The sequence below is a fragment of the Culex quinquefasciatus genome, chromosome 2, assembly GCF_015732765.1.
Source record: "Culex quinquefasciatus strain JHB chromosome 2, VPISU_Cqui_1.0_pri_paternal, whole genome shotgun sequence".
Classification (NCBI taxonomy): Eukaryota; Metazoa; Arthropoda; class Insecta; order Diptera; family Culicidae; genus Culex; species Culex quinquefasciatus.
Window position 1 is genome coordinate 117,678,207 of NC_051862.1, and position 19,281 is coordinate 117,697,487.

Consider the following 19,281-nt stretch of genomic DNA (forward strand, 5'->3'; position numbering starts at 1 on the left):
GCTTACTGCACTCATCGCACATCCAGAAGAAGTTATTAGGGTGCATCCCCATAACGTCGAGTGCCGGGACGTCCACTTTGACGCAGATCATGTGGAAGGCCGACCCGCAAAAACCGCGACAAACAATGCGGTCCGAATCGCAAACCTTCTTGTTACACTGTTTGCAGCCCATATTGCAGACGTGTCGTTCCCCTCGGAGGCCCTCTCGAAATGGGTAAAGCGCTTAAGCAGAATTGGGTACACCGCCTGTGTGCTTACAATCTCTTACAATGGGTGATACTATCGAAGCGTGGAATGTTGTTGTTATTCCAGCCGGGAAGTACGGAGGTACCGAAAGTGGCGCTAGTTTTCACCGGCAGCGGCGGCAAATTCGCTGGTTAATTACACGCGATTCGCGATGATACGCGTTTTTTTCGCGAAACGAACACTACGCGGGAGGGTAAGCAGCACTTATGAAGCGGTACGGATATATTTAACCAAAATACGGTGAGTAATTCACATCAAAAGTTTAAAAAAAACACTTAGCACAGTTAAACAGTGATGTAAACAACGTAGAAAAAACTGAACTACATACTTTTGTGCTTTTTTGGCGGTTATGATTGTAAGCAGCTTGTTGTCAATAGACGAGTAGTTAGCGGAATAATCCAATTTTAATTACTGAGCTTTGAACTAGCGTGAATAATTATTATGTTATTTGAAATCAGGAATAAAGGTGAATCTCTGATTGAATTTCTGATATGACAAAAACTGGAATCATTTTTCAACGAGCACATTTCCGGTAGATTGACCCACCTGATCCTGAAAAGGAGAATGACAGCCATCATGTGCATTTGCTTGCAATCGCACTTCAAAGCGTCAGACGCATTTCCTCAATGTTTATCTTAGCACCCGAGACGAGTCGAGTCTGCCTACATTGACACCCCAGAACGACCGTCCGTCGGTGTCAGCCTGAAGTTAGCCTGTGGGTGGATCAGCTGCCAGCTCAATCTTGTGTGCACCTGATGTCGTCCATTGATATTTCAGCGATTGATTGAGCTCCTGATGTATCGTTCTGTGCGATGTACTGCAAATAGGAAGAGTCCACATATTACGACAACTCCATTCCAAAATCCTACAATTCAATCATTGGCACCACATTTAAGGACGGCCCATCCCCACAGATTCGAGCAAAACATTTGTCTTTCGGAAGCTCTGATCTAACGAATGTATCGCGCGGAGTATTGAAGAAAAACAAAAACATGGATCATCACATCGCACAAGTTGAGTTCTGGCATTGAATTATCGTCGAACGCAGCGCGAAAGTTTAGCAATGCAATCGTTCTGTATCACACTTGAATGCAAATTGAAACAATCAAAATGTGCTATCAGGTCGCAAATTAAGTGCTATCCTAGAAGAAAAGTTTATTATGTACAAATCAACTAATTCATATTATTTTCCTTTTTCTTAATTATTTTGATGATATTAAAAAAACATACTTAAGATCAATCAAAGGTTATGAAAATTCAGTTTTTTTACCAATCAACTTTTTTGGCCCAAAATGTAGAACTAATGCGAGTATGATGAAGTTTTTTTTTTGTTTGATTGCCATGAGTCCACTGCGACCATTTATTTGATCTATTGTCGACCTGCTGATCTATTTTTGATCTGCAGAGGCTGCCAATTTGCTGTTCTTGGGCATTTGGGGAACAAAGCACACGCGCTATTGTTGAGCAAGTGTGTTGATCTGTCCACACGCCGTAACATTTTTCCTTTCCTCTGTGCTGTTGTACTTTCCATATGTGTCGCTAGAACTGAAGTGCACTTTTTTATTACGCTACTTAGGATGTGTTCCCAGTGAAATCCCAAAAGCCCGGGACTCTTTTTAAGCAGTTTTTTTTGTCCCTCCAAGCACATTTTGCGGTTGGGCCCAGCGCACTCCGCAGATGCAAATATACAGAGCACTGCCGGTCCTCGAAACATGTGAAAAGTACGAGGAAAGGTGGTGTCAAGCCATGTGGGGTTCAAACCACGACCTTCCGTTTATCAAACGAAACCTGTAACCAATAGACCACAGGAGCTCGGCGATGAAGTTATGCGTATACCCGTGCAATTCAGACCTGCAATGGCAATGGAAGTCAAATTTGAGCCAGCCTACAACTGTGTTTAGCTTTTTCAGATACATTCCTGTAATATTTTAAAAGATAATATTTTAAAAATTCGGTTCATTTATCATATGCTTAGAGTTCGCCTTATCAGCATTCAGTAACACGTTATCAGTTGTTTATTTTTTTCTATTTTAATATTTTCAGATTCATTCAGAACTCATTCTAATCATGTTTTGAACAATACCGTTCGAGATAATTTAGAAACGGTTGGGACTAAAATGCCCATCAGTTTGAGGTAAAACTACATCATAAACAGGTAAAATTTAACCTTTCAAAATTATATCTTCTAAATAAACCCATTTTTTTACTGTGTAGTTCTACAAAATCTACGTTGCAGAATTTATGAACTTTGAGTTGTTTCCAAAAATAGTTAACAAACTCTCGGCGATGAAAATTGACAACATTGAATATTGAAAGAACATATGCACTGAGAGACTGGTTAAAGCATATCTAACAATCAAAGTTATAATTTTCATAGATGCTAAAATCTTAGTTGAGTTCGCTAAAACTAGCTTGATTGCTCACATTTTGACAGAGATCATTATTTTTTCTAGTTGGATCCACTCTAATGTTTCAATAGGGCGTGATATTAAATATTTGACATTTTTGAAAGTTATATTTTTTTCGAAAAGATTTGAACGGGAATTTAATCTAGATATTTTGGAGAAAGTCACTATTTATCAGAGTTCGGAAACTCATTCACGAGTTACTCAACCATGAGGAAATACTAAGTTACCTGTGAGTAATTTACTCAACACTCTCGGTAAGTGGGAGGGCCTTCACAGCAACACATCCATCTTCTTTTGGTATGGCTCAGGCCCGTAGCCAGGGGGGGGGCTACCGGGCTACAGCCCCCCCCCGAAATTTTTCCCATATTTTTTTTTTATTATGGACTATCGAAAAAAAAATCTCAAATCGATGATTGTGAGTTCTCTTTCATTCTCACAGAAGTAGATTGTTAGATAGAGAATCTAGAATACATTGATCGAACTATGTAATTTTTGCGTCCATTGTCGGACAAACACTTTGTGGAATATAGATCCAATATTTAACAATTGAGCTGCATATTTGAACATCGTTTCATTCAGTGATATTTTATTCGCCTCGTTTACGTTTGCAATTTACTTTGAGACACTACACTGAGACGTTTGGCTATCTTTCAAAGAAGAAAGAAGGACAAGTGTCTAAAAGAGCGCCTAGGTCAAATAAAGTTCAGCCCACCCTCGATTGCCCACAGACCTTGCAAAAATTCGACTTCGAATATAATCGAATCACGAACAAAAGTGTGTTATTTTTGATTTTCGAGCATCAGTACGGCATCAGACAGAAAAAAATGCATCTAAACTTTTCTAAAGTGATTTTAAGAAAGCGGTCATAATGGCGGTGATGAAATATTGAATTTGACTGAAATGAGGTTGCAGAAGCCGAATTTGATTTTAACATCAAGTAATTTTTTTTTCATAATGCGATTATCTAATACCGATAATCGAAATATTAGATTATCGAGACTTCTTTTGGGGACCTTCAGTATATTTCCAAAAGCTTAGATTTCTACATTTTTTAAAATATACCTTATTTTGCAAAAATATTCAGATTTTGTAATGAAAATCTTAAGCATTTTTTGATATGAAGAACTTTTTTGTAAATTTGGACTATAATCAGAAATACCATCCCATTTTTCTTTTTTTAAGTTTTTTTTTTTGTAATTTTGGTGAGTAATATATCTGAGGCCTTGGAGAAAAATTCTCGAGAGATGCCTGTGTATTTTTTTTCTTGATAAATTTTTTCTGCAACAACTCGTCCAAAAAGCGTTCTTTTGGTCACATTTTTTAGTTTCCACCGTGCCACCATCCAATTTTTATTCAAAATTTCTAAAATACTTCTACAAAGTGAAGCCTTCAAAGGCAGAAATCCTGTAATTCTTAATTGACTAAAAATTCCCAAAATATTTTATCTAGCATTTTTGAATATTTATTGATTATTTTTTTAAATTCTTAAATTTATTCTAAATCTTAATTATTCGCTATACTTGCCTTGGCGTTCTCGAATGCGAGATTCCTACTAGACACTAGGTGTCCGAAGATTTGATTGTTGAGGCAATTGCAAACCTCTATTTACACCTTAGCTTCCATCCACCCCGAAATTCGAACCTTTGGATTGTTAGTCCAACTGCCTACCAGCGACTCCACCGAGACAGGATCCAAGGAGACGACTCCTACACCTAGACTGAGCTATCGACCTAACCTCTAGGTTAGACTGGGGCCAACATTTACTTCCCTGTCCGACGGAAGGCGTGATCAGACAAATCTCGTCTCAAAATTGCCACCGGGACCTTCTGGGATCGAACCCAGGCCGACTGGGTGTGAGGCAACCACGCTTGCCCCTACACCACGGGTCCCGGGATTTTATTATGTAGTTTATATTTGGAGCGTGTTTTAAGTGATTTTTGAATTTTTAAATTATTTAATTTCTGATTAATATTTTATTTTTATACTTTTCTGTTTTCAAACTATTGATTTTTTGAATTTTTGAATTTCTGGCATCTTTAGATTTAGAATTTCAGAGTCTTAATTTTAAAATAATAAAAAAATCTAAATATACATTTTTAAAAATTTCATATTTCTGCTTCCCCTGCAACTCGTCCGAAAAATAGAAGGACAAATCAAATATTTGTTTCAAATAACTTCACACCATTATGTAGAAAACAAATTGAAGTGCATTTTCTTGCGTCAATAATACGGCATGTTTTGCCTCGTTTGAAAATAGGGTAGAGAACCCAAAAATCGCCCACTTTATAATGGAAATCTTAGAAATTTTACAAGAATTTATAGACAATTTATGGGTTTCAGTTCTATTTGTTGTAGAACGTTGATACACTATTTGATTTTAAGTTTCCAAAAGGTTTTTATCATTTACAAGTTCATTTTTGTTGAAATTTTGCGTTTTAATAAAGTGCTCTGCAGTGCCTATTTTCGCCTCCCTAAATCCAATTATCGCCCACCCTTGGAACCAGTTTTCGCCCACGACAAAAATCAAGAAATCCATTGAAATTATGGCACAAAGCTAAGCAAATATGGTCTCCTATTGATACACAACATGTTCCTGACGCTCAATTTCATTGATGTGCACAATTTTGTCGTAATATAAATTGAGGTTCAAAAAACCCTAGGAGTTTTTTTTACAGATATCCTACTTATTTTGAGGTTTTCTGTTTATTCTAACTAAAACCAAAACATTTTCTCACTCGTTAAAAAAAATATGACTAAATCAAAATTCCCGAGAGAACTTATGTGTCCCTATTCACTCAAGATAAGGGCACACAGTTACAGTTAGCTCCATGTTGTTGTTGATTTTATTAGGGGAACTTTAACCCTATGGGTCATTCGCTCCCGAATTGACTCAATAGAAAACTTCGAGTACCTCTTAAATGAAAATATTAAAGCACATGAGGTATTTTGAAGGATATTGTGCAAAAACTTTTTCCTCCTTTGCTCAAATTGTTCTCCTATGTACCAGTAAACTCTTACCACGTTTGAACTAGGTGTCCCATATCTGAGTTTAGGTTAATTTTTGAACTGATGTTTTTACCAAAACACCCTAATTAATGAAATAAAATAAAATGATTAATTAACCTTTAAAAATAATCTGGAATGATCCAAATATATTTTGTAGCATATATCGCTGCGAATAGATAATATAAGCTTTTATGGTAAACAAAAACTGGTTCTACATAAAATCTGAAAACACAATACTAGATTTCGCCCTGGGCGAAAATTGGATCTCATGTTTTTTTTTCATGACCCCAGAAATCGCCCACTTTATTTTATAGAAATAACCTTTGCTATACTTTTAAAAAAGGTAAATCACTATATTTTCATGAAATTCAGACTCGCAGTGAAGCAACGAATTATTCAGATACATTATTTTCGGACAAAATGAGTTGTTTTCCCTCATTAACATTATTACCCGCTGTAGTCGAAATTTACAAAAATATGGCGGCTACAATAAGGCTTTTTTTGAAATGCTTATAAAAACTTAATAAACAATAGAAATTCACTAGAAATGTTTCAATTAGAGCTAGAAATGAATGAATATGTAAACCTGAATAATAAATTAAACCAAACAATGGTAAAAGTTAGCTAAATACAGATTAAATCCAGTAGGTGGGCGAAAACTGAAGCGGGGCGAAAACTGGGTCCTCACCCTACTCTTATTTTTTCTAAAATTGCGATGTGCAGTACAAAAAAAAAGTATTCGTCACTAGCCGGTTCTTTTGAAAACTGAGGATGCAAAACAACTGGTACAAAATGCATTTTAATACACAATATATTTTTATTTGCTTTTTCCGCCCCCTCGACCTCGGTTGAGGCAACAACGTCCTAATATAAAATTTAAAAATTCATAATTTTAATAATTTATATTTCATTTTCTTTATTTCAAAGTGTTTTTACTTTGTATTTTGGAATATTTGAATTTAAAAATTCTTAAATTACTGAATATTGAAATGCTCAATTTTTTGGTTTTTTGAATCCTTTAAATTTTCAAATTTTTATTTTTTTAAATGTTGAGTTTATTTATTGCTTTTGGTTTTAGAACTACCCAATTTTCGAAATTTTAAAATCCTAAATATTTGAAATGGACTTATATTTTTATTATTGAATTCTAACATTAATAATTGGTTGAGTCTTTAAACAAAAAATTAATGGTTATTGTAATAGCTTTCCCTAATTCCTTTCGCTTTTAACTTCACTCTCAGCAAAAAAACAAACTCTATCCTTTAAATCTCGGGTGAGTTTTCAAAAAGCCGTAAGAGCCACTGTGACCTCTGATACTAATTTTCGTTTTTCTCGAAAATGAAACAAAATTTCATTTTTTTCAAGTATGGGGCACTTGAAGGACGTGTAGATGAACAATCTCGAGCATGATTGATATTGGTTTTTCATAAGTAGGTCGAATATCGATGCAAAAAGGACTTTGTTTACCAATGGCTGTTACGGCATTTTGAAAACTAATCCGAGAAATGTTCGACTCTGCGTTTTTGCAATTGCATTTATAGATTTTTAATTTTTTTTATCAAGTACAAAATTTTTCAAACGTTTCTAATTTACAGTCGCATTCCAATAAACAAACTCAAATTATTTGAGTTTTTTTCATCAAAAAATATTGCAAAAAAGTAGCGCGCAAAGAAACGAACCACTTTTTGATTCTGTTCCCTTTCAGCTGCTTACCGCATGACAAAAATATTTTCGTGTCCCTTCCGTTGCTTGAGCGTTTTTTATATGGAATGTTACGTTCCTTCCGAGCTCCGTACTAGCATGATAGGGCAAAACTGTTTTTTTGAAATTTTCTTTTGAATGTTTAATATGGTTCTAGTAGCAAAATGCCAGACGTAGATTAGATTTACAGGAAAAATCTCATTGTTTTAAACATTCTTATGTAAAGTTTCCTTGACTGTTCATTGAACCAGATTTCGTTAAAAAAAATTCTAAATCCTAAAATTTGTAAAATTTCGTTTCCTGAGTCAAGATATTGCTTAAATATACAAACCAATATAATTTTACATCATTTTTATTAGTTTAATCACAGAAATGAAAATATAGATTTTTTTATTTTGCTAACAAAAATAAGAGAGCATTAGCCGTTCCTAGAACCAACACAGCCAAATTTACCAACAGTTTAGTAAAACATTCATATTTATTTTACTATTTTCAAGTATAATCATATCTTCTATCAAAGCTCATTTCAGATTAAAATACAGTTCGGATAGCAATAAAAGTAATAAGCAAATTGAAGATTTCAATGTGTGAAAAATTTATATTTTTCACCGCACAATTTTAAATTTCAACATTCTGTATCTCAGGAACGTATAGATAAATCTTTAACGGTTGTTCATGGTTAAAAACAAATTTTCATTTGAGAAACTTGATAAATTGTTTGTTTGTAAATTTGTAGTGTATATCTCTTTAAACATTAAAATTCAATAAAAAAAACCTAATTCAATACAAATAGTAATTAATCGTCTGTTTTAGTTGGGAGAGGTTGCATTAGCATCAAAAAATAAGCAATAGCCTCAATAGCCTTAAAACAATTTAAATAAAATAGTGTTAATGGTTTTTAAAGATAATTTCAAGAAAAGTTATGCTCTGAGTTTTAATTTGATTAAAAATCGTGTTACATTTTTTTCAATTCATAGTTTTAATTTATAAAACTATAGTAGAAATTAGCCATCAAAAGATACACACAGCTAAACATAAAAATCTAGAAGGTTTTGAATTAGATAGTAAAAATTTTCCAATTTGTTCATCAGTTTTTCATCCAGATTTGTTGAAAAACGAAATTACATAAGCTTGATAAACTAACATTTTTATCGGGCATTTTTTGTTATAAAAAAATTTATTCAGGGAATATTTTAAATGAACGTCATTTTGCTAGCGGACAGTTTTTTATGAAATTCGATTACATTTCAACAATCCAAGTAAACGTAAGAAAATCATTTTCTTTTCAAGTCCTTTTATATTAACATGCTATATGAAAAAAATGGATTTTGGATGAGGCAGTTTCTTCAATTTAATATTTTTTATCATAAGATGGAACTCTTTAAAATCTTTTTTGCATACATTCTTTTTACAGTTTTATAATTCGTCTCAATAATTATACCGTTAACCAGGTGAATTTAAACGAGTGGTATTTCTGATTTGCTGATTTCCATATCTTTTGAATTTTTGAACCCAAGCCCCCCCCGAACAAAAATCCTGGCTACGGCCCTGGTATGGCTGCCAACATTCACTTGCAAACGCTGCCCCTCGGCTGTGCGGCCTCCGATTTATCCTGCGTTAAGTCAATCCTCAACGGAATCGACCGGCCACCGATCTTAAAATTATGAAAATAATCGCCCGCCGACCGGTGGTCTTTGACAATCCAAGGTTCCTTTTGCAGCAATGAAAAAAAAAATCCAGACAAAAAAAAACAAAACAAAAAATAAATACATTTAAACCACACCAACACAAAACCTTCGGATTTATAAACATTGACGCTACCTCGAATTGTTAAAGACACTTGGTTTTGGATTGATGTGGTCATTGATTGTGTAAAAAAACAAATTGTTGGAAACGGCCTACTCACACCCTAATTTTACTCAAATATAAGTAAATTTTCTCAGCCCTCACACTCACGGTGAGTATCGAGAGTGTTTGCTGTGAGGAAGCCTACTCGATTTGTGAGTGTGAGTGGTTTTCCGAACTATTTCACGAAATTGGATATTTCTCTGCAAATATGAACCAAAATTGATACTATTTTATAGAAAATGTTCTGAAAACTGTTCTCAACAATGTGATTGATACGAAAATGTTTTAAAATGTCATAGTATTAGGCAGAGGATTAAACATAATTTTGGAAACCATGCGGGTAAAAAATAGCTTTAAAATGAAATACTGTATGTTAAGCAGTGCTTTATGCTCAAATTTTTATCCGGGCAATCAATGATAAGTGCAGTGCTTCTGGGGACGCACAGTCCTGTTTTTTTCGCGATAATTTTCGTCGTAAATGATCGTAAAAATTTATTCCAACTGGCAGTTTTAGTATTAACTCATCAAACTATCGATTTTATGAAGAGCAAAGCGTCATTTTTTTACTATTTTTGAAATTTGCTCGCGGTATCTAAATTGTAAAAACATTAAAAATATACTGCACCACGTAATCTACGTATTTTCGAAAAAAAACTCAAAAATTTCGTTTTTACAATTTGGATATCAAACGATTGGGATTTTTTCATGCATGCATGTTTTGTGAAAATTTTAAGTATTTTCAAAAAATGTTATTACATTCGAAATGAATGAAAAAAATCCTGATCATTTGATAACCATATTGTAAAAACTTGAATTTTGAGTATTTTTTCGAAAATTCGTAGTTTTGTGAAAATTTTTAGTATTTTCAAAAAATGTTGTTATCACATTCGAAATTTATGAAAAATCCTGATCGTTTGATACCCATATTGTAAAAACTAATATTTTGAGTATATTTTTTCGAAAAAAACGTAGTTTTGTGAACATTTTGAGAGTTTTCAAAATATGTTGTTATTACATTCGAAATGTTTGAAAAAATCCCGGTCATTTGATACCCATATTGCACAGAACAAAAAAGTTGAATTTTGGAATGTTGAAAATTTGGTAGGTTGAATATTACCTCTTTATTTGTGTAATATTACATAAAAAATGTGTAAAAATGTGAACCTAATGAATATTTATCAAAAACTGATGAAAATTTATCATTTTCCGGGGTAAAACTTATCATTTATTTTGCCACAAAATCTGTCACCATTTCCTGATGGATATTACCATATTTTTTTCTGTGTGTAAAAACTGAAATTTTGAGTATTTTTTTTTTCAAAAAAAACGTAGTTTTGTGAAAATTTTGCGTGTTTTAAAAAAAATGGTTTAACATTCGAAATGTATGAAAAAATTCCAATCATTTTATACCCATATTGCAATAACAATAATTTTCAATATTTTTTCTAGAAACATTGCATTTTCAAAATACAGGAAAAATACGTATTTTTGTGAAAATTTTCATGAAATTATAATTTTTATGGATAGCTGATTCCATCCCGATTCCAACACACTATAAATTTTGATGTTTACATGATTTTTCATACGTTTATCGATTCTTCGATCAGGAAATTCCTTCAAAAGTTTCAGATTGTCGAGTATTTACGTACCATTTCTTGTATGGGAGAACCAATGACACAAAATTGAATCTCTGGTAATCGGGAAGAACTCCACAAAGTTTGGACCAAATCAAAAAATATAAATAAAATCCATTCCCGGTTTTTTTTATAGAATCCTAATAGACCCCCCCCCCCCCCCCCCCAACCCCCCTCAAATTTGGGATTAATTAGTTAAGAATTAAAAGAGGCGGTTTACTAAAAAGAGCAAACAAACCGTGGTTCGCAACATTAACAGAACCACTCATAGAGTCAAGAAAATTAGTTTAAATAAGAAACCAAGAAGAAATCTGGCCCAATTCATTATTCGTTTGTCAACGATTTGCAGACAGTTTTTTTTCTCGTGAACAAGCTTATTTTATGTTGAGCGTGATCTCCTAGCCTAGTGACATGTTTTAACCACACAAAAAGGTTCACCATAATATTATTTATTTCCCAAAAAGGGTTACTATAATGATGAGTTACAAGCAGGTAATAACACATCACAAATCACCACAATCTGTTTTCCAGTTTTTGGTTTCGTTGGCGCCGGATACCCTACCATTACGACTCCCGTCACCGGTCGTAAGAGATCGAACGGCTGTCGATTGTGGAACATGTTTCGAACTTTCCACACACATCGTTGCTTCCTGGAAAGCGTTTATAAATTTTACATGATTGACAACCCACCAAGCTCACGCAGCCCGGTAGTACCGGTCGAATTCCTTGCGGCGGTTTCTTCCACTATTCCGAATTTTCTGACATTTCGTTACTGCACATGTTCTCGAAACAGAGCAGCAAGGCTTCAGTTACAGTATCGGCACTCCAAGGAACATCGAGCGCACCATCAGCTGACGACGGACTCCCTCCAAAAACTGTATGCAGTTGGAACAGCAACGCGTTCGAGGCATGCAGTTAATTTTCAATTTATACATTTCCCTTCGCTTGCCGACTGGAAATCCTGCGCCCTAACTAAATCGACCTTTGCCTCCACTTGCCATCGTGGAATGTTGTTAAAGAGTGGTCATAATTTAATTTTTTTTTTCAGTTTTTGGTGTCGAGTAACATTCTAGGAATTTGATTTTTAAAATATTTGTTCTCTCATCTCAACTCAATGCAACAAGTTAAAAAATCAAAATGAAGCTTTGAAAACTGAATACAATTATTTGCTTTCGACATAATATGTTAAAGAATTTGAGTATATTTTGTTGCAACATTAAAGAAACGTTATTGGAAAAGTGTAATAATATTAATGGAATCATTATATTTTGAGTCATATTAAATTTCCAATTGTGCCTGCATACAATATAAAAATGTACTTTAAACCAGTAGTCTCGCATGACCCACTGTGCTTCAGCTCGCGGTGCAGATCTGATTGCACACCGCCGGCTGGCACACTGTCGAAACTAGTACCGACGACGACGTGTGCACTCGCGATGCCTAAAACTTAAAGTCCTTTCGGGGTTTACGCTTCGACGCTTGGCCGTCGCTCACCAACGCTCGTGAAACCTCCCCCACGTGTTCTAATCCGCGTCTCCACGCGTCGTGCTCTCGTTTTCCAGCTGGAAAACGCTCGGGGAGAAATTTGTAATTGATTATTTATTCATACAACATTCAGTGGCGCTCTCGTGCTGCTGACATTGATGATTTAAACGGATTTCAATTACGTGGTTAGAAGTGGCTTTGCTGGAAAACTTTGCATCGGTTATTGTTCATTGTCAACATTTTCCGATAACATTTAATACCACCATACTGTTCGGTCTTTAGGGTGTCTAGAAAAAGACAAGCAGAAACTGTGTTTTTTGGGTCTCTGAATTTGGACGAAATCTGGGGGATCTAACTAATGCTGGGATAACCCTCCATATTTTAAAGAATATTTAGTTTTTTGTTTATTTGATTTTTTAGTTTTAACCATAATTAAAAGTTATTGGAATAATAAAATTAAACATTAAACATGCAAGAAATTTGTAAACCATATGGTTTCTTCATACAATTTTTAGTACTTACATACAAACTTTGCTATTAATAATCTGCTTACAAAATTCCCAAAAAACGTATATTCTGGGAATAAATATCATTTCCTGTATGTTTGGTACACATTTTTTTAGTTTCATCGTTGAAAAAACGGCTACTCACGGTGTGTTTTTTTAGAACAAACTAATGATAAAAAATTCGGTATGTCTGGTATTTGGCACCGTGAAAGAAGGGCTCTTTCCCGACATTTTGCGGGATATACCGAAATATTTCGTCGGGTGGTCTAGAGCAACTATTTTTATGATTATTTTTTGATTTTATGGGATATTTGTTCAAAAAAGTCATAGAAAATCGGTGCATTCATGTTGATATCACTCAAACATCTTATGAATATACTTTGGGGACTCTAACCAACGATATTTGACCTCCACCAAAAAAAATCAAACCAAATTTACCAAATTTCTAGCATTCTCTGTAATCACTCCAAAATCCAAGCTGGAAAAACCGATACGACCGAAAATAAATCTTTTCTTTGTACAATTTGTCATGAAAATACAGCTGTTTATTACCCAATAGGTTATTTTTTCGGTCCTCTGCCACATCACACTATTACATTTTAAAACATTTTTGAATCAATCACATTGTAGAGAATAGTTTTCTGAACAAGTTCCATAAAAAAGTATCAGTTTTGGCTCAATATAAGCAGAGAAAAGGCCAATTTCCTGAAATAAATAGTGCCTTTCTCCAAAATTTCTTAATTCAATTACTAAGATATTTTAATGATGATAATATTTTATTGAAACATAAAAATTATAACAAGTTTTGACGAAATTCATAAAAATTATTCTATAGCATTTTTTTATTGAAGGTCAGATATTGGTCAAATATACTTGGTTAGAGTCCCCAAGGCATATTCATAAGAAATTTGAGTGATATCAACATGAATGCACCGATTTTCTGTGATTTTTTTTTAACAATTGTCCCATAAAATCGAAAAATAATCGTTTACTATCTACTTTCAGCAAAATCGAGATTTTCGCTCCAATTGGCAGAGGATGTTCCAACGCATCTTTCAAAACTAGAATTTCACTAAAATAGTGTTTAGTTTTGGCGGCCAATACAAAAAACCAAACGGCTGACAGAGGAGATGGGGGTAAGACGGCCACTCTAAGTTTAAAAATAATTCAAAATCAAAACAGATCAATATTTTTTCAAAATCTTGCCAACAAATAACTTATTTGTTTTGCAAAAAGTGGCTCGAATTGACTTATTTAGTATTCGGCGTAATTTCAATATGTATTTGGGTAACTTTTTTGTGTTTACCTAGTTAAAAAGTGCATGGCAGTGTTACCGCACCTGGCCGTCTTTTCTCCTCCTCCCCTATCCCATCCCCTCTGGAATTGCCTTGAAGAAGATTTGCTGACGAACACAAAACCGCGTTTTGGCAATAACCGAATCTTTAATTAAGGGCAAATAAGTTCCCTATATTTTTGTCTACCTGTGTGGATCAATCGGACCGCGCACTGGACTCACAATCCAGAGGTCGCCGGTTCGAATCCCGGGGCGGACGCAAAAAATTCTAAGTGTAAATATAGGTATTCGGTGCCCTCTCCCCGTGCCCATACCTTCACACTTAGGAGACCCGGGAGGCGGAGTCTTGTCGCAAAAAGAACGATACACGCCTGTGGATCCGTTGACGAAACCGCAAGGTTTAAGAGGGCCACATTATAAGGTGTTACGTCGATTCCGCATATTATTTAAAGGCAACAATTAACGTAATACAATTTAATTTAACTAGTTTGCTTTATACCGATCATTTTTCTCAATGAAATTTTTAATTTTCAGCTATTTTACTAGTTTTTCACCCTGATTTTTAAAGATTTTTTTAAAGAGGGGGCGGGGGGACTATACATATTATTTGCACTGGCCTTCTGCTAACAAACTAAGGAGCCGATAAGTATATCAAATCGAAATTTTATGTTTTTTGGGAAGGTGGAGTTATTTAGTTTTTAAATATCATCGATCGTCTTGTTATTATATCGGGATCGGGTTTGTTTGTAATATCGGATTTTGCATTAGGGTTGCCCTCTTTCCCGATGTCTCACTGATTAATTAGCAAATACTTTGCATTTTTAATTTCGCTTGAATCGATTTTACGTCCAATTTGCAATCAATTTATGGCCTATCTACAATCACTTAGCTTAGAAAATTTCACTTAGCTTAGGAATTTGAATCAATGGAAATGAATCTGAGTTTCTACAATGGAAAAGTAATCAAATTAGAAACTGACGTTTGGTTTGGAAAATTTCAAAATCTACGGTAAGTTGACGTTTCCATATCAAAGGTAAACAAACAACTGCATAGCAACGTATATCAGCCCAGCAAGTTTTCTAAGTTGATTGTGGATGACGAACGTAAGTTGCAGACTTTCCTAAGTAACTACTTTACTTAGATGTTCTAAGCTAAGTGATTGTAGATAGGCCATTAGCCCTGAATCAGTCTTATACGAAGGTGCCGAATACTTATACTAACACTTAGAATTTTTAGGAGCCGGCCATGGAATTCGAACCGGTGACGTCTGGATTGTTAGTACAGTCTCAAGTAGCACACTTTGTTCGCCAAAAGATTTCCCAACTTGTTGTTGAACTCATTTACTATGTTTTCCCAACATCCCTGAGAACTCTTGAGCGCTGGAAAAAGCGCACGTTTTTTTTTGTTGTTGAACATCTCTTAACCTGTTAGAAATATGCGTGGTTTAATTAAGTTTTACCAGCGCACATCCTACTTGCATAGAGAACGTTTGTTGATCATGTCATAAGAACTCTTGACTTAAGATTCTTAACCGGGTTGGATAACGTCGTTAGAACCGTTCAACAACATTCTGTCTTTAAGATTTAGGAGGGAGTTAGCCAAACGTTTTTATAACCGTTCAAGAACATATCAAGGCAGACAAGAATGTTAAACAGGCTTTTCATAAAATACGTTCTAGGTGTTCGCTCAAAAGTTTCTTTTTTTTTCTTAATTTAATCCTTTATTTGTGAGTTATGTCGCTTTACAATACTTTAACTACTGTTTTTTTTTGTAATTTATTAGTTTGGACAGGGATACGCATTTATGAATAATAATAATATGAATGCTGGATAATACAAAAATATCAACCATAAAAAATCATTCAATTTCCTAATTATGCCTTTGGGGATATTTTTTTTTCAATTATGTTTGAGTGCTAATTAACATCGCTTACTACTGCTACTCTACTACTGCTGCTGGTTCCCGGTGCTGCATTTTCAGTTTTCCTTTTTGATGAAGTATGCTCAGGGTGAGTATCGAACCCAAGATTACTCCAAATGTCAAGTCCGGGCGCACGTCTGCTTCTTTCCACGAGGGGTGCAGGAATGAGCATTCCTAAACGTCAATAAAAAGTCTGCGATCATCTAGGTTTTGCCAAGTTCACAAACAGTTTGCCAAAACTTCTTTCGAACATAAGCTGTTCCTATTTTTCGAATTACCTTGCTTGTTTCGTCAAAATGTTCTTGCTCGGTTTTAGAACACGAACGCGAACTTCACATAAACAACTTCAAATTCAAAAATCAAATTATTCGCTCTACAGCATTGCCTTGGCGTTCCCGATTACGGGATTCCTACTCGAAACTTGATGTCCGAAGGCTTGATTGTTGAGGCAATTGCAAACCTCTTTTTACACCTAAGCTTCCATCCACCCCGGGATTCGAACTGACGACCTTTGGATTGTGAGTCCAACTGCCTACCAGCGACTCCACCGAGGCAGGACCCAGGGAGACGACTCCTACACCTGGAATGAGCTAACGACCTAACCTCTAGGTTAGACCGGGGCCAACATTTACTTCCCCATCCGACGGAAGGCGTGATCAGACAAATCTCGTCTCAAAATTTGCCACCGGGACCTTCTGGGATCGAACCCAGGCCGACTGGGTGAGAGGCAATCACGCTTGCCCCTACACCACGGTCCCGGCCATAAACAACTTGTTTACGAGAAATCACAGACGAAGCCAAAGGTCAAATCTACTATGTTATCACATTTAGCAAACTGGAATGAAACATCATGTCTGCAAATGTCATTTTGCTTTTCGAGTTCTACAAGCATATTTCATTGAGGTCAGAATAAACTTCAAAATGAACTATTCGTAATCCGTTGCTAGATTTGGCATTTGTGTTACACAGCCATGATGAACAATGGTTTTTTGATAAAAATTTGAACTATTGACCAAATTTTTTGACAATTGTTCAATAATTAAGGAATAAAAACACTTATGCAGCAATTGTTCAACAAAAAAATGAAGAGCGATGTTTTTCTTGCTACTTGAGGTGCGCGGTCCGATTGGTCCACACAGGTGTAACAAAGATATCGCAGTTTGAAAATCAAGGTGTTGCCAAAAAGGTTGAGGTTGTCCGATTTGAATGAAAAAAATAGGATTGGGATTGGGATAGCTGGTTTTCATGGTATCCACCAAATTTTGAACAGAAAATGTAGATTTCAATTTTGCACTTTTTATGTGAAATTTAAGTGGGACTTATAAGGGAAATTTTTGCGAACAGGGATAGTACATTATCATTAAATTCGAGACAACAGCAAGTGAAACCACAATTGCGATAAATATTAACTCAATGCACATTATTCATGGTTAAATTTGAATGAGCGTACTCGTGTTTCAAAATAGAATTCATTTAAGAATGAAAACAAAACATACAGTCAGCATTCTTTCTAACACAATTTTTTCCTAAGAACCACGCAAAATTCCCCAGAAAAAAAAACAGAACCGTTTAAAAATGCATCACTTTCCGAGAAAGCAGCACTTCCAATGGGCACCGCATCGCAAGTCTTTGCATGGTTTGGGTTACAAACCAGCCAGCAAGTCAGCAATTGCATTTGAAACACTCATAACAACTACCAATTTTAGCCACCCGACGGTGGCGGCGGCGTCGCGACGGTCCGGCGGGGTCGATTTTCTCCTTAACTATAGTTGAAGGATCTTTTTCTTCGTAACCAATACCCATACGTTGGCGGTACTGCACTGCACCGTTTCGTTTTCAATTACATATTTGAGGTGTATCCGCAGACTATTGCACCAAGTGAAGGGTATAAAAACTGACATTGGAATGGATTTGGATTTGACGACAGCAGTTGTCACTTTCAGATCCATTGTATACCGCCCACTGGAGCGAATAGAGACAGCTGTTTTTGGCACGGCTTTGTTGAATGATTGTAATTAACAATCATTTGAGTTAGAACAAATTAAAAATTCGTTTCCTACGTGGAGATATCGCCCTGCGACCATTTGTACTAACTGACATTTTCGAACGCATCATGGATGTGCTCTCTTATTTTTCATCTTGGCTTGACCTTTTGAAAACACGCAAATCTATAAAAATACGATTATACTATGATATTATGGTAAATTGCCAGGTGTCCTTACTAGTTTGAGCAATATTTTCATATTTTACCATGTCTTTAAGTTATGTCAGGAGCATACTTAAAAATTATTAGGACAATTGTTTGTCGAATAGTTTCCCAGAAACAGTAATTCAAAGTTCAAAAATCGATTTTCTCGTAACCACCAAAATGTCAGTTAGTATAAGAGAGCACACAAGCATTTAATGCTAATATTTTGTTTAGAGAAAACATTCTGCGAAATCTATTCAACATTTTATTTCGATCCAGGAAGTCTATAAATCCAAAAGTTTTAACGGGCAGGAATATTTCATGTTTTTTTTCCAAAATCGTATTGGTTTTTTTGGTGAATTTTTCGAAAAAAGCTCAAATTTGTGTTCGGGTATTACTGAAATTTATCTTTATGCAGTATTTCCATTTGAAAAAGACACAAACCGATCTCCGATCGGGCTCCAATTTTTTGTGGGGGTTTCTTGGCCAAAATAATTAGACCCGTATTTTTTGGTTGGCCATTAGGGTGTCCTACACTGTGATAGGGTGGTCCCAAAAGTGGCAATTTTCGTCAATTTCCGCTAAAACCACATTTTTCGAAAAATCATAACTCCGCTCCAATTCAACCGATTTTAGCTGTCTTAGATGCAAATGAAAAGTGGTCAGTTAGCCTTTCAAGGAAATATAATTTGAAGACCGAAAAAACAAGCCAAATATTTGCAAAAGTCGCATGAAAACTTAAAATGGCGTTTTGACCGTATCTGGACCAAAGAGTCTGAAAACCTATGTCTGAAAATATTTTTATCGGATTCCTCGGAAAATTTTACGTATTATTCTCAAAAACTGGAGGTGTTCGTTTACAGTATTCCGAGATATGATTTTTTGAAAATAAAAAGTGGGCACGCCACGCATAAAATCAAGAATATTACGAAAACGGTAAAAAAATTATCGCGCTCGTGAGCGCTCACTTTTCGCTCATTCGTGAGGAGGAGCACTGCGCGAGCTAGCTCACGTTTGCCCGCGCTCACGTTTGCTCCGATTTTTT

At 35.2% G+C, this 19,281-nt stretch overlaps 1 protein-coding gene across 3 annotated transcripts in view; it reads right to left on the reverse strand.

Annotated features, from left to right (window-relative positions):
• Positions 1-19,281, reverse strand: part of LOC6041296 (lachesin) — a 94,987-nt gene that overhangs the window by 73,116 nt on the left and 2,590 nt on the right. Inside the window, exon 1 of one of the 3 annotated variants that reach the window (XM_038253937.1) lies at positions 793-1,145. The exons of the other annotated variants lie outside the window; for them this stretch is intronic. Coding sequence (XP_038109865.1) covers positions 793-830 — 38 coding nt within the window. The 5' untranslated portion in view covers positions 831-1,145. Of the gene's footprint in view, positions 1-792; positions 1,146-19,281 lie in introns of those variants that run through there. 3 annotated transcript variants of the gene reach the window in all.